The sequence below is a fragment of the Chroicocephalus ridibundus genome, chromosome 1 (assembly GCF_963924245.1).
Source record: "Chroicocephalus ridibundus chromosome 1, bChrRid1.1, whole genome shotgun sequence".
In the NCBI taxonomy this organism is placed as follows: domain Eukaryota; kingdom Metazoa; phylum Chordata; class Aves; order Charadriiformes; family Laridae; genus Chroicocephalus; species Chroicocephalus ridibundus.
Window position 1 is genome coordinate 126,966,876 of NC_086284.1, and position 15,417 is coordinate 126,982,292.

Below are 15,417 nucleotides of genomic sequence, written 5' to 3' on the forward strand. Positions count from 1 at the left end.
GCGCTTCCCGCCCCCCACCATGTCGCACACGCGTGACGACACACCGGGGCTCACACGCGCAGGGCCCGGCGTGCGCGCCCTCGAGGCGGGAAAGCGCGGTGAGGAAGGAGAGGAGAGAGGCGGGGCGAGAAAGCCGAGGACTCTTGGAGCGCGCATGCGCGCCCCGCCGCCACACGGGAAAGGGGCGGGGGGAGCCGGGGCGGACGCCCGGTTGCCCGCGGTCACGTGGCCGGAGCGGCCAGGAGGGTGGGGCGGGGCGGGGCGGGGCGGGGCGGGGTGGGGCGGGGCCGGCTGTCAAAAGAGAATGAGGGTGCGCGCGCTCGCGCAGGAAGGGCGGACAGGGGGTGCGCGCGCTGCCGGGCGGGAGGGGCCCGGCCCCGCCCCGGCCCCGCCCCGCCAGGTGAGGCCGGGGGGACCGGGGGGGCGGGCGCCGGGCAGCGCCTCCGGTTGCGGCGCGGCGGGTAAGCGAGCGAGCGGGTGGAGGAGCTTTGTGCGGGACGCTGTGGGGCTGGCCGCCCTCCCGCCGGCCTGGCGGGGAACCGGTGATGGGCGCTGGGGGCATGCAGCGGGGGCGAGGGCGGCGGGGGGGTGGGATGCATGGTGTCGCGGCCTCCCGGGAGCCCCGTGTGCCCGGTCTGAACACCGGCCGCTGCTGTCTCGCAGTCCGGCTCGCCCCCTGCGCGGCCGCGGCCCCGCTCTTGGCTGCAGCCGCGCCGTCTACCTGAGGTAGCGACGTGGCAGACCGGGCGGTCGGCGGAGCCAGGCGAGTGTGTTCCTTCAGCGCAGGGCAGCGCTCGGCGCCGCTGGCGGACCGCGCTGTCCCTACCGATGCGAGGTGGGTGTTCGCCCCCGGTCTCCCCCCAGGCCCCGCGGAACCAGCTTTCGGGGCCTGGTTTGAAGCCGGCCGCCCCGGGCCCGTTGAGGGTGTGCCATGGTCCGGCCGGTCCCCGCTGGGGCGGAACGGCGCGAGCCGCGGTGGCCGTTCATGGATGTTGCGGCCGTTAACGGACGTCCCGCCCGCAGCTGTCCCCGGGGGGGGCAGGGCCCGGTGCTGGCCCTTCTGCTAGCCGGTTTTTCAGGCCTGGGGGCACGTTAACGGGTCAGCCGAGTAACGGCAGCTGGAGGCGGAGAAGAGGGGTAGAGGTCAGGCTGTGCCTCCAGCCATCCCTGTTCCTCCCCTGCCTCCCGGTGCTGAGCGAGCGCCGGGTCATCTCTGCAATGTTGCTCTCACTCCATAGCTGTGAAACTTCTCCTTGCTGGAAATGGGAACAAGAATACTTTAAAAAACGTTAAAGGAAAATAAGCGTGTAATTTATTTAAGCCTTTCAGCTAATCAGTATTCCAAAGTTGCACTCTTCTGACAATCTGGCCTCTTTGTGCCACCTTCTGAGTCGCTGCGTATACTTTGTTTATTCCCCTTGCGGGTCCTCATAGCATATCCTTCTCTCTCTCTTAATTTTATTTTTTTTTTAAATAAGAAAAGATAACTATAGAATGACATCATGGCTTGTGATGTAAGCTTCTTAGTATAAAATACCACAAGGCAGTAGAATACACAGATTTCACTATGTTTAACCAGTTTCTGGAAGTACCATTTATAGCGTATTTTCCTTTTGTCATCCAAAGGGCATTGACAGCAAGACAGCAGAATGAAGTCCAAGTGCTGCAGTCGGTTTGTGTTTTGCTCCAGGACAACCATCTATACCCTTCTGCTTGGAGGAGTGTTTATTGCATTGGGCTCAAGTCGAATCCTCCTGATGAAGTATTCTGCCAATGAAGGTGCTGTTGGGTAATAATGTGCTTCAAATAAGAAAGACTTGATGATTGGGGTAAAACTGATACCCGAAAGCCTAGTTCTCCACCTGCAGAGTTCTTAGTATAAACATTCTATTACATAAATGATGACATGTATTGCTGTACTGGACAATCTCTGTATAGTCACCGGTCAAACATAAAGTGATAAATTGGATTGTAAGGTGTATGATCCACGTGGAGATTCACCATCAAAAGATGAGGCAGTGAATTATTTTATAGCTGAATTTCAAAGACTAAATTGTTGTGTAGGCACTATCAATGGTATGTTTCTTGGCTGAAATATTTGTCTTGCAACAGGCTTAGAAGAAAAGTGGTATCATAGTGGGCATGCTATAACTGGCCAATATTACTGTTTCTCCTTCTGCCAAGTATTAGCAAAATATGCTAACAAAGAAAAGATACAGTCCTAAAAGAAGGAGGTTGTGTCATTCTGGAAGCCATATTTTTGTGAGGGGAAAGAGTAGCATACTGCTGTTTGGGGAAAAACATTCTTATTTTTAATTTTTTTTTAAAACAGTGATGTTCTTGAGTTCTTCCAAAAAGTTCTGCTGTAAACTGGGACCAAATGAGGAAAGATTTCAACCCAGAAAGGAGGACATTCAGGAAACTGTGTATCATAAAAATTGGAATATTTGTAATGAAAGTGCTGACATAGCCTTTTGCGTTTATGGAAAGTGGCTAAAATCCTGACTAGAGGGGTTAAAATAGTTTCTTGCTGTAATTATAAAAGCAGGAGACAGAATCTGATTGTGTACTCTCTAATTTTCTGAATCCCACAGATAACAAATATGATTACCTTCCTACAACAGTGAACATATGTTCTGAAGTAGTAAAACTGGTCCTGTGTGTGGTATTGGCATTATGGGTTAAGAAAAAAGGTAAGTACCTACATTTAAAATAACTAAAATATATTTACTTTCTAAGAGTCCTCTACTTCAAATCCCATTTTTTGTTGTTTTTTTTTGTTTTGTTTTTAAATCATAGATTCACATGTAGTAACATGGAGTAGGTTCTGCTAGTAAGGTTCACTGGAATTGTGTCTGCCATGCTGAGTTATAACTAAATTTTACTTTTATACCTTCACTTTGTGGTGTAAATTCAGGTGTTCTTGAGTTGTATGTACAGTTGCTGAAATGGGGACAGGTAAGTTGACTTAGAAAGTATAACGAAAACACAGTCTAACATTTTCGGAATTTTAACACAGTATCATGCTAGGATAATAGGAGTCATCTCACTGTGAAGTCATGACTGAGCAGAAGCTTATAAATTTTATTAACTCAAGGATCACCCTGTATGTTCTGTTCTTCTGACTGCTTTCATTTAAAAGCACCATCACCTTCCACTGAAGAGGCTTTGTGTAGTGGTATTTGAATCGGAAGCAACATATCAGTGTTGTAATTCAAGGTAGCTTTGTTGTGAAGACAAACTTGGGGGCTGCTGTTCAGAAGAAGTGGTGTCAGGCTTCACTAGCTACTGGTTTGGCATTGCAGGCTATTTTTCTTTTTTCTTTCTTGGCTTTTCTGTTGATGTAAAAAGGATGAGAGGTTAACTTCATAGCATTTCAAGATGGTAACGAACAGACGTTTAAATTGGAAGAAGGTGTCAGGCACTAGAGACTCGTGTTAGATTGAACTGCTGGTTTTGTCAACTTCTCTATTTAACAGTCATACCTCTGGCAAGCTGATGAAATTTTTACCTCCACCATTTAGTATAGATGTACCTAAGACAGTAAATATATTCAGTCGGTGTTTGCCATCATTGGCTACTGCTGATTACATGTTTTCTGGATTTCTTTCTTTTTTTCTTTTTTTCTTCCCCCCGCTTTTTCTTCTAGATGTCTGAGTTTTGCTGAACTCAATGTGTCAGTGGTTCAGAAGAGGATTAGATAACATTGTGTAGTCTTAAATCTGTGCTAGCCTACGGTTTATCACAGTCTTCCTCATAAAGTGTGTGTCCTGAATACCTAAGTAAATTTATTCTTTGTGCCTTGTCCTTTCTTTCTTCCTTCTTCCTATATGTTTTATTTTTACCCAGATCATGTGCTCTGTGGTACAGATACTGAGTTCTGGTTTATTTTGTATTTCTGACATTACTGGCTGCTCTTTGGGTGCTGTATGAACAGATCAACTGTCTGTGTCATTGTTTCAGTTCTAGATTTGATTGATAATCATCAGAAAATCATACCCGGTAATGATGTCACTATTGTGTGGGGACTTTGTGGTGCTTTTTGGCCCTCAAAGAATGGTTGACAATTGAATTTTTGCTCCCAGTGGACAAATAACTCTGATGGGGGTAACAGGTTCCTTCAAGTTTTCTCTGCTGAAGTAAGGAGGTGAGTGCTCGTAGACACAGGACTGCCGCTCTAGCTGTGTGTTCTGCCCTGGATCTGTCCTCCATGTTGCCAGAGGGCTGTTGTATCTCAGTTTTTTCAGTCCAACAATGTTCCTGAAAACTGAACAGTGTTATCTATTATGTTATAAGGGAATGGGCTTTCGATAATAATAAAGATGTCTTTTCTTACTGATTTCTTTTCCTTTCAGAGGGTTGTTTGGATCATCCCTTTGAATGTCTTACTTGGAAGAATTTTTGTAATTCCATGAAATGGTCAATTCCCGCCTTTCTTTACTTTTTGGATAACTTGATTGTCTTCTACGTACTGTCCTACCTCCAGCCAGTAAGTATACATATACTGAATAAAGTATCTTCCAGTGTCTTAATGGTAGGTAACGTTGCCCTTAGACTACACTGGAAAGGCAAGATTTTCAGGTAAAAGAATGATTTGTTACATGACCAGCCTGACCTTCCTATTCTCTTGCCCACTCGTAAGTGTTGTACAGCTCTCTAGAGAGTCTCTGTGTATTTTCTCCGTCCGAAGTGATTTAGAAATAGGCTGAACTGCTTAAGTACTAGGCAGGTTTTCAGTGCTTTCCCTCCTTTGTATTCTTCAACTCTGTATTTCTCTTTCAATGTATTTGCTTGTCTTGCTAGTATTTAAGCTGCACTTTTCTACATATGCTCAGGAAATAGAACTGGTTTTGTGCTTTCTTTTATTGCTAGGATAGTTTTTGGTTCAGAATCTATGTTTGAAGTTAGATGGAAACAGATGGTTAGCGCTTGTTATAAAATACTGTGGATGCCCCTGTTTGACATGAAAAATAAGTATAAACATAAACATTTCTGTTCCTTCTCTTTCCCAATTTCTCTTTAAAATATCGCCCTTCTAGGTGTACATCTAGTGTTTGGTTTTGTAGTTTGTTGTGTGGGCTTTTTTGGTGGTGTGTTGCGTTTGGTTTTGTTTGTTTTTTGTTTGTTTGTTTTTTTTTTACTTTAGGAAGGAAATTCAGCTATAATGTTTGCAATAGCAAAGCCTGATGTTTAGAAGGTTATATAAACACTGTTGCTTTCTTAAGCAATTTGATTTGGCTCAGTTAAGGTAATCTTTTGTAAAATGCACAGCTTTTATATTTTACACCCCCACACACCTTGTCTCTCTCCGCTCAGAACAGTGCTCTAAGATTCCTCTTTTTTAGAACTCTTAGCTTCTTATACCTTTTAACTGGATATATTTTATGAGGGTTAGCTGAAGTTGTAACTTTATCATGGTAAATAAGTATTAAAAGAGATAACTAAATGCCTGTAAGATAGAATACCTTGACAGCGTACAAGATTGTGAAAGGGAAAAGGTGGAGGCAAGATGCTTGAAAGAAGGTGGCCATACCTGACTGAACTTCATTTCATGTGACTTTAAAAACTAAGTAGGTTTGGGACTAAGTCGTACCTGAGTGAGCAGTTGCTTGGAGTATGGAGTTGCTTTGGTGAGATTTTTTTGCTTGAAGCTTCAGCTATAACTGTGGATACTCTTTGGTGGCTAACATTTCCTAGTGATAAGACTTACTTTTGTTGTCATGTAAGTTAGCGTATTCGTGATCTTTGGTAATTTTTTTTCTTATTCCTTCTCATCTAGGACAGAGGTCCCTTGAGGCCTCAAAGAACACAGCATCTCAAAATTAATTTATTGTAACTATCCTGCTATATATTTTGATCGTATCACGTTACCAGAGATGTTGAATGGGGGGCTTTGACTGTAAAGCAATACCAGAGTACACATGGAATACTTGTACATTTGCATCAAGCCTCTTTTTTTTTGTGGAGTAGTTTCTGCCAGATTCACTTGTTTATTCAATGTTTTTCTCCTTCCACAGTGTTCACCTAACATGAATATTTATTGAGTTGTAATCTTGCAGAGCAGAAAATTAAGCTGTGGTTTCTTAGGCAGATGTCTCGTGTGTCAGTCTTCAGCTTACTTGAGAACCTGTGTCATGCTGTTTCATAAGGTTTATTATTCAGCAAATAATATGTTGGAATAGAGTGGAACTAAGGTAATAGGAAAAGGGCCTGTGCTTTTCCTCTGGTAAATGAGAAAGGCTCTGCTATTGCAGAATTGGTAATGTGGAAATGCAAATGAGAAATTTCAAGATAAAGTCTGTGTTTTGCAGTTCTGAATCCATGTATTTTTTTGTGTAAAATTGTCTAAAAAAGTCATCTCACTCTAAGGCTGAATTGAAGGAAAGAGTTCAGATGCCTAGATTTTTGTACATGTACGGACTACACAGAGCAGTCCTGAATAACATATAGTTTGTGAAACAGCCCCACCTCCCCAAAAGAACCTTTTTTCCCCACTGGTGCTGGTAGATTCTGTTCTTTAATGGTAACTGCAGTGCCTAAAAGAGTCTCTTCTTGGTCCAGTGTCCCAGTATAGGGCGTCTAATACAGGGATCAAAAAGACAGTGAGTTTGCAGCTGGGATCATTTTTATACAGCCATTCCCAAATTAGACAGGAGCTTTAGAGTTGTCTTCAGTTGTACTTTGAAATAGGTAAATTTTTTAGTACAGTTGCAGTCTTGAAAATTCAAGCCAAGCGCCTTATTACCTTTGATAAATGATAGAGCAAATGCACTTGACATACAAGAAGTTTTATTTTCCTTGTCTAAGTGTGGGATTTCATGAATGCTGCAAGCTGACACTGCAGGCGGAAGCAGCCTCACCTTCCCCTATTCTTTTCTTTCATTTTTGAGCAACTTCCTCCTCTGTGCTGGCAGAGCTGGTTTTGCAGCTGACTGGTCAGCCTGGTTGGGGAACTGATCTGACAGAAAACTAAACAGTTTTCTTTTTTGTTAAGTAAGTTTTCCGCTGGATTGGTTTTCTCACATCTTTGTTTCAGTACAGCTTTCCCCACTACAGTGGAACTCAGTGGAGAACCAAACCAAACTCTGTGGTTTGCTTGAGATTTTGGAATGGGACTTGAATGTCATTTTAGGGGCATGTTATTCTACTTGGGTAGAGAAGAAAGTTCAGTACCAGGATGATGCTTTTCACTCTGGCACCTTGCAGAAAGGTGAACACTTAAAGTTAGTGGGCTTTTGATGTCCACACTGTGTCTCGAGTATAACTTTGTTCCCCTTCTTCTGTTTCTAGGCAATGGCTGTACTCTTCTCAAATTTTGTCATTATAACAACAGCTCTTCTTTTCAGGATAGTGCTAAAGTAAGTAGTATTTAATAAAGTAAATGAAATTTTATGTCTTCCTAGACTCGATGCAGAAGTTAAGCTATATTCTTTCTCTTTTTCTGATGGGAACATTAATTCTCTTTTTTTGTCGCTATACCAACTTGAAGAGATTGCTTTGTTTTCTACATCTGAAGGTGTAGGAAATAATAGCTTATTAGGAGTCCCTACATATCTCTACACATTTGCTCCGCTGTAATAGGAAACAACTGAAATAATGACTATATAGTTGTTGGATGGTCCGAATTAAGGTTTGGGTACTTATATTTGTAGATTAAATCTCTTGTTTCATGATTAGCAGTACTTCTTTGCAGTCTGTTGTAATTCTTAATTGAATGTAAATGTAATCTAACAAGAGGGGATGAGATATGTAAGAGTGAAAGATAGAGGTGACTGGTAATATTGTGCCAACCCTGATGTGTTTCTGGTCAACTGCATAGTATGTTTTAAAAAGTAATTATATGCCTCTTCATTATTCATGTGACAAAAGCCAGACTCTCTGTCCTGTGTGTTCTGCTCTGCCTCATTTGTGCTCTTTATGGTGTAATTTAGATTCACAAAAGACTGACAGGGAAGCGGATGTTAACTTCACACTCTACTCGGAAAGTCACTTGGGTTGAACAGGGAGCAAAGATCCTTTTCTGTAGGTGTTAATATACCAAAAGTGTGTCTGATAGTCTGACTGGAAATGCATTTTCTCAGTTGCTTAGTTTTATGCCTCTTGTGAAGTCACAGTTTACTCAGTCTTCCAAATTTGTGATTTTCCCCCAAATAAACAGGCTTTACTTGAGTGAAAAAATAGTATAAATAGTTCTAGCAGTCCTTATAAATTATGTTCATAGATTTATATGATTTACCATCATAAAATGCTAGAAAAGGGCAAAAAATCATGTGGGAAAAGTGAAATCTAGTGAAAGTTTACCAAAGAAAAAGGGTAGTTATTTGAGTGTCTTTGATTTCTTTTTATCCATCAGACCTCTGTTTCCATGGAGACAACAGTTGCTTTCAAGTTGTCAGACACTCAGTGCCTAGAACTAACATGATCTTGAAAGACTTCCCTTAAATTATCTCTACAGAATACTCCATTTTGTATTTCTGTGATTGCCAGGCTGGGCCCCCTTTGACATAGAAAAGCATGCTGCGACTTGGCATTTTACTGCCAATTCTGAAAAGCCAGGATTTTTCTTTGTGCCTGTCTCTGTCTCCTTGTCTTTGCATGATGTCTTTTATGTGTTCGATAGAGCTTGTTCTCCTGTCGTTTAATTTGTACCACTGTGTTTCTAAAGTTGATGGCTTTTTTGTTTACTCCTAGGCGAAAACTCTCTTGGGTACAATGGGCATCTCTGGTGATTTTATTCCTGTCCATCGTTGCCCTGACTCTAGGAACTGGAGGCCATCAGCAGAGCTTGGCTGCACACGGATTCCATCACAATATGTTTTTCAGTCCATCTAACCACTGCCTTCTCCATGCTGGCCCTGAGGAAGCATGCCTGGAAAAGGGCAACTGCGAAACACCAAATTTCCTTCCCAGCTTCCAGTGGAATGTCACCAGTACCATGGCAGGAGCACTGAAACCTCTCCACCTCAGCCTGGGCCATCTGCTTATTCTGGTGCAGTGTTTCATTTCTGCCCTGGCTAACATCTATAATGAAAAGATATTGAAAGACGGGGATCAGCTTGCTGAAAGCATCTTCACGCAGAACAGCAAACTCTATGCTTTTGGGGTGCTGTTCAATGGGTTTATGCTCGGGCTGCGGGCTAAGGACCGGAGGCAGATAGGGAATTGTGGCTTCTTTTATGGGCACAACATCTTCTCGGTGGCTCTCATATTTGTCACAGCATTCCTGGGGCTGTCTGTAGCCTTCATCTTGAAGTTCCGAGACAATATGTTCCATGTTATGACTGCTCAGATCACCACTGTCATCATCACCACCGTCTCTTTCATCATTTTTGACTTCAGGCCTTCTCTAGAGTTCTTTTTGGAAGCTCCTGTAGTGCTTCTCTCCATATTCATCTATAATGCCAGTAAACCAAGAGGCCTGGATTATGCCACTCTGCGGGAAAGGGGCAAACTCGTCAAAGGAGATGCATGGGAGAGGTCAAGTGGGGTAAGGCTTTTCAGTACTTGTCTCTTCTGGTTTCTCTCGTTTCACCTCCATTTATGCTATGGAATGTTTAGAAGATTCATTTTGCATGTGACTGGACTCATCCCTCAACTCAAACACCAAAACTCTTCAGTATTTCTTAAAATCTTTTAAATTAATTGAGTATTACTTTGCATAGTCCACTTTTTCAATTCGTGAAGCCTAGTTAAGCACTGCTTTCCTGCTGTGACTGTAGACAGTCCTGTGAGCAGCTTGAGCTTTGTACGAATCCTCTCTTGAAACCTTTATAACCAAAATATTTTACTGGTTCTGAGTGTCCAGGAATTGGAATTGATGCCTGGGAAATAATTGTGCTTAAGTAGAACTGATAAGTCTGTGTAGCTGAGCCTACATCATGAAGAAGTTAGTGTATTTGATGTTAAGATTATTTCTGCCTTAACAGTCAAAGGTGCCTGAAGACAAAAAGGTAATGTTTAAATACAGTTTTTTTCTTAAAAAACATTTCCTCCAGGCCCATTATTGGTTTTTTTGTCCTAATTTGAATAGCAATCCACTTAACTAGAACATGCCAGGGAGGGCTTGCTCTGAGATGCGTCATTCAACTGAGCTGAGCCGTCCGTCTGAAGGAGAAGGGTAAATATCGGTGTACTTTTAGTCTGCGTGTACAGATGTGCTCTGTAATACACGTTGCAACCAGCAGAGTGTGCTGTCTGTGTTTAATTCTAAGAAATACTAAACTTGGAGAAGGTGTTTCCCAGAAATTCCACATGGTGCCTTTTTAGGCTGTTGTTTAACAAACAGTAAATAAAAATATATATATTTTGGTATACCAGACGTTATCTATTTTAGCACTTATGATTGAGCAGCTGTGTTAAAAACAAATAGCACTCTGTGAGCAGGCTGCCTGATGAAGGAATGGGCTACAAGCTGTTTTAGGGAGCAAGTTGGTAAAAAGTGTTAAAGTTACAGGTAATGTTTTTTATGAACATGTATATCCTAGAGCAAGATTATAACACACTGGTAAGAGATTTAAATCGCAGGGTCTTGGTTTGGTATAAGTGATGCCTTCAAAATAAACTTGACTCTTTTTTGTCTGTGGTTTGGTTGGTTGTTTTTTTTGTATTAATAACAAGATAAGTTTTGCTTATGTTATTCTCTTCTGCTTCTGGTTCCTGTAGGATGGAGAAGAATTTGAGAGATTGAACAAACCAAGCAGTGACATCGATACAGATGAAGATTCCCTCTAGCATGAGGCTGGCTCAGAGAAGTGTTATTACTCATAGTGAGAGAATGTTAATGTTTTATTAACATAGAGAAAGGTAATTTTTCCCCACTTACAGAGCAATTGAGACTGTTTTGGGGCTGGATCTCCGAGGTGGATAAGGAAAACATTGAAGCCATATATATGGAGAGTTGTATTCACTCTTTCTATCCATGTAAATCAGGAGTTCCAAATGTGGTGAAAGCAGTAAAATTTGTAACTGATGCAGACAAGAAGAGGCTTGGACCCTGGACTCCGCAGTCTGGGTGATGTGCTGCATTGTGGAAGGAAGTCCTGGACGCTAACCATATGTCTTTCACTGCTTTGGTTGATTGTCCTGAGTCACTGCAACTTCCTGTATGAATTCCTTGGTTAGCAAAGCAGAGATAAAACCGTTCTCTACCTTGCAGATGTGATATGAGTGTTGATTAATGTTTTTGCTGCATCTTCCAATGTACAAATGCTCCAGTAAGTTTTATTTTCAGGACTTAAGATGTTACTAATAACCTCATCAATAATGAGGCATGTTGACTGTTTTATTGTATTTTGGCAGTTCAGATTGACATATCTCTATCTGAGTAAAAGGGTACCCCTGAACCAACCTCATCAAACTTTCACTTGAGAATGTATAATAAATCAAATAATTTGGGTTAAGGTTGTGTTGATCCTTCAGACAGGCAGATCTCTAGAGTGTGATTTGAATTTGAATGGTCTTAATTCTGTCTTCATTCCTGTTTTTACATCAGTGTAACCCTGTACTGACTCCTATGGAGTCCGTCCTTTCTGATTTTCTCTGATGTGACTGAGAGCAGAATAGATTTCACTGACTTCAGCCACTAGTTCTCCTCACATTTTCAGTGTGAGACTGTTGTGTGCCTGTCTCCCAGTGTCTGGGGAAATGGAAATCTGGAATGCCTTTGTAGCAGATAGTGAATTTTACATGCAACTTATGTGGCCTAACTTTGAAAGAGCTTGAATAAAACAAGTGTTATACAGTATGAATGCATCATAGGGTCTTTTTTTGCATTTAGAAAGGCTTAGTTTGCACTGAAGTCACTATCTGAAAACAAATATTGTGCAGTTACAGTGACAACCTTCAACATCTGGAGCACTGAGCAAGAGGGTGCAGGTGGTAATATCATTTGTTATCATTTGCTCTACCCTATAAGACTGATAAGGTCTTACATTCATTTTGTGGATAGAGAAATCATTCTGCAGAGTGCCAGGCATAGTGATCTCAGAATCACTGTTAAGGCATCTGCTGGATTGTATTTTGAGTGAGATGAAAAATAGGTTCCAAGTAATTCAGAGAATTTTAAAAGGAGGGAGGGAATGAGGATGCAGATAAGAGATTCTTGGTATGTTCCTCAAGCCTCTTCTCTTGGAATGGTGGAAAAGATGTTGGTTTATAATTTCCTCCCTTCAAAAATGCGTCTTTCATAGTTGAAAGATACTGTCAAAAGAATTCTTAAGAAGATAAGCAATGAGTTCAGTGTCAAAGCCTCATTCCACAGTGTATAGTAATCAGTTAGTGATGCATTTCTCTGTGGACTGAAGACAGTCCTGCCTTTGTTCCCCTCTGCCACCCTGTTTTCCAGGCTCTGTGTATAACAGCTTACTTATGCATACTGTATTGATGGTTCATTGCTATATTAATTAACATACCTCCTGTCGTTGATCTGTCAAGAGGGGCAGCCTGTTTCCATATGTGGCCAATGACTGTCAAGTTCTAAACTGTGAATCTAAAATTATTATTAACTTTTTGTACTTTTTTTTCTGTATGAACTTTTTCTAGCATGTATTAAGAATAACTGTACAAAGTGAAATTACTGTTGTGGTTGAAAAATTTTTTACAGCTGATCTCATTGTGCTTGTGTAGTAGGCCATTTCAACAAAAGGAGTCCTAGTTGTTTGCATCCGTAGAGAAGGAATAAGAAAGCATATTGCAGTGTAAATTCCAGAAACATGGTTTTCAATGGTTTATGATGTCCTATTTTGGGAAATGAAACTTCAACAAAAAATAATGCTCGAACTATTAAAGACTTAGTTGCAATAAGACATTTTCATTTTTTTCCATTACATACAGCTTTGCAATATATACCTGCCTGAGTTCATTGTCTTTTTCAATCATAGCTACCAACTTTAGCAGGTGTTTCCAAGAAGAGTGAAAGTACTCTTAGCTTTAGATTGCTTTGCATTGACATGAGCAGTAGCTTTTTACATTAATTTTTCCAGAGAGCTTTGCCTTAAGTCAGAACATAGAAATCAGTCTCATACCTCTAACAACAGAGCATCAAACCAAAGATGAATGTCTTAAAGACCATATGTTTGACCTTCCTGCCTGAATTACCTGCCTTAAGAGAAATGAGATACGGAAATGACTGGTCTGCAGATTTTATAAAGTGCACTTAGTTTGTGCTTTCAGCTCTTGTCCTGCTTAATGTTTTTTCCCTCTATAAATTTCACCGATGCTATCATGCTTGACTTATTTGCCACAATCTTAGATTGCACAAAGATATCAGATATGTAACTGTTGATCCAAGCATTTACTTGCTTAGTTGGTCCTGTCTAACATGTAGAAATCTTTCTGTTGTCTTCAGGTTGGAGGTCTCAGAGAGATTCTGTTGGATTGGCCAGGCAGGTTTCTTTCTTTTAATAATGGAGGAGACCGGTATATCCCCTTTGCAGCAACAGGAGTGTTAACTGCTGTCTAAAAATGGGTAAGGATTTGCATCAACTTAGCAAAAAAAAAAGTATATAAAGTAACATGAAAGTATAATCATGCAATTCTGGACAGATGTACTGTCCATGGCAATAGTCAAATTTAGTGTGTACGTGAGATTTGTTAGAGGAAGTGACTGTAAATGATTGTCAGCTGGAGAGTGGCCCTGGTTAGCAAGGGGGAGGAGCTATTCTATAGAGTTACACATTTCAAATAATCAAGTGGGATTCACATGATCTACGTATTTCCACTGTATGGTGGTTGACCTGTTCTCTGGGGGAAAGCTTACTATTTTTCTCCTCGAATGACAATAGGGAAATTTATGAGGAGATTTTTTGTAGAGCAGCATTAGTTTGGGATATAGTCTTTAATGAATACGTTGGGCAGAGAGCTTTTTCTAAGCTGTGATTTTAATTGCTGCTGAGGATGTTATGTTCCTCTCTCCAAGTTTGAGGAAATAGTCCACAAAAGCTCCCAGAAAGAGAGATGTGTTCATGTTTCTCTTGTTTATAACAAGCTAATTAAAGCAATAGTTATCTTGTTAATTTCAGCTATTTGTGAATGTAGCAACAGAGCCATGATCCTTGAAAGACAGCCTGTGAATGAAAACAGCCATCTTGGAGCTGAATCAAATCCCATAAATATGTATAAGAATAAAGTTTTTCTTTATCATGTGAAATGTTCCTGCTAAGGGCTGTAGAAATAGGACCTTAATCTCAGTAAGTCTGTCCTCAGAGTGATGCTGCAGGGACAGATCCAGTGCTTTGGATTTGTGTTTTGCAAAATGAAGTCTTAATTTGGAATAGTGCAGCTCCCAAATGCTCATAGTCTTCAAGATAACTATATGCTGTTGTTGAAAGGATTTTTTGGCTTGGTGTTCCTTCAGGCTTCGCTTTTAGTTTTCCAAAGGGAGAGGTAGGTTGCAAAATCCAGATTTTAAATCATTGCTAAAAGTTTCTGATAATTCTGAGCCAGTTTTAAATGAAAGCAGGAATCGACACCAGAATGTAGAATAATACTGAGTTTTCCTCAAATACGATGAATATTAGAATGTGTAGTTTTGGTTAAGAGCCTGTCCCAACCTCCCTTATAAGTGGACAAGTTGTTTGGAATTGTCTTTTTAATGCAACTCCCACTGAATGCCTAGGCTGGGTTTGGTACTTGCACAACTTAACTTCGAATTCTGGAGAGGAGGAAAAAAAAAGGCAATTTGGATCAGGTGTTGCACTCTCTTTTGTAAGAAAGATAACTGTCTCCTCCTCCTGCTCAGCACAGGACATTTTGTTTCTGTGATTTGTAATGTGAGTTAAAAGGGCTTTCATTTACATGGAAAACAAGATGACAGAGAAGTTGAAGTGAACATCTGAAAGAAAACACCCAAATGTGTTTCTCTTTTTGTCTATAGGAGGTGGCTGTTAGACATCTGGTCTACTTTCCTCTGCTTTTACTTCAGGCAAAGAAAGTTAGGCAGCTGACCTTAATACACTGATGCAATAAGCACTAGTTTTCTAAAACTGAGCTATGGGACCTCCCATTTTCTTCTAGAAACCTTTTAGTTCTGTGACTCTTTTTTTATAGCTTCTCTTTGGGTTTTTTTTTTTTAATTTCTCTGTCCACTGCTTTCGGCTGTGGAAGTGCTGTAGTTAATGAGAGCTTGGAAGCTCTCTGCAGGCAGCACTCCTCTCAAAATGGTTCTGTCAAATGTCTACCTTCCCCCACTTGAGAGGTAAGCCGGGAGCTGTACCCTGTGCTCACTAGAACTTGTGGTACGGAGGGCAGCCTGCCCCAGAAAGTGACCAGGTTTGTAAAAGATTAAGGACAGGAAGAGGTAAAAGGAAATTTGAAATTTAGAGCAATAGTTTAATTAAAAACATTATTATAGAGAGCTAGTTACAATGCATTTAAAATATATGCAAATGAGAAATTTGTCCTTTTGTTCTGATGAAAATA

At 41.2% G+C, this 15,417-nt stretch overlaps 1 protein-coding gene across 5 annotated transcripts; it reads left to right on the top strand.

The window, feature by feature from the left end:
• Positions 1–21: 21 nt before the first annotated feature.
• Positions 22–11,743, top strand: SLC35A5 (solute carrier family 35 member A5). 5 transcript variants are annotated; one of them, XM_063350991.1, is made up of 7 exons: positions 22–98; positions 1,627–1,779; positions 2,595–2,693; positions 4,356–4,489; positions 7,291–7,358; positions 8,692–9,487; positions 10,663–11,743. In XM_063350991.1, the coding sequence occupies exons 2-7, from the start codon at positions 1,650–1,652 to the stop codon at positions 10,729–10,731; spliced, it is 1,296 nt and encodes a 431-aa protein (XP_063207061.1). In that variant the 5' UTR covers positions 22–98; positions 1,627–1,649; the 3' UTR covers positions 10,732–11,743. The 5 variants fall into 5 exon arrangements, with proteins under 5 accessions (XP_063207061.1, XP_063207044.1, XP_063207071.1 ...); XM_063350974.1 differs by lacking the exon at positions 22–98 and adding an exon at positions 320–461; XM_063351001.1 differs by lacking the exon at positions 22–98 and adding an exon at positions 382–400.
• The last annotated feature ends 3,674 nt before the right edge of the window (positions 11,744–15,417 follow it).

What these genes read in the sequence shown, in the direction of transcription:
- SLC35A5 (XM_063350991.1), top strand. Translation starts at nt 1,650, where the DNA reads ATGAAGTCCAAGTGCTGCAGTCGGTTTGTGTTTTGCTCCAGGACAACC. An exon ending in TACTGTCCTACCTCCAGCCA is followed by an intron (nt 4,490 to 7,290) that starts GTAAGTATACAT and finishes TTCTGTTTCTAG; the next exon opens with GCAATGGCTGTACTCTTCTC. An exon ending in CATGGGAGAGGTCAAGTGGG is followed by an intron (nt 9,488 to 10,662) that starts GTAAGGCTTTTC and finishes TGGTTCCTGTAG; the next exon opens with GATGGAGAAGAATTTGAGAG.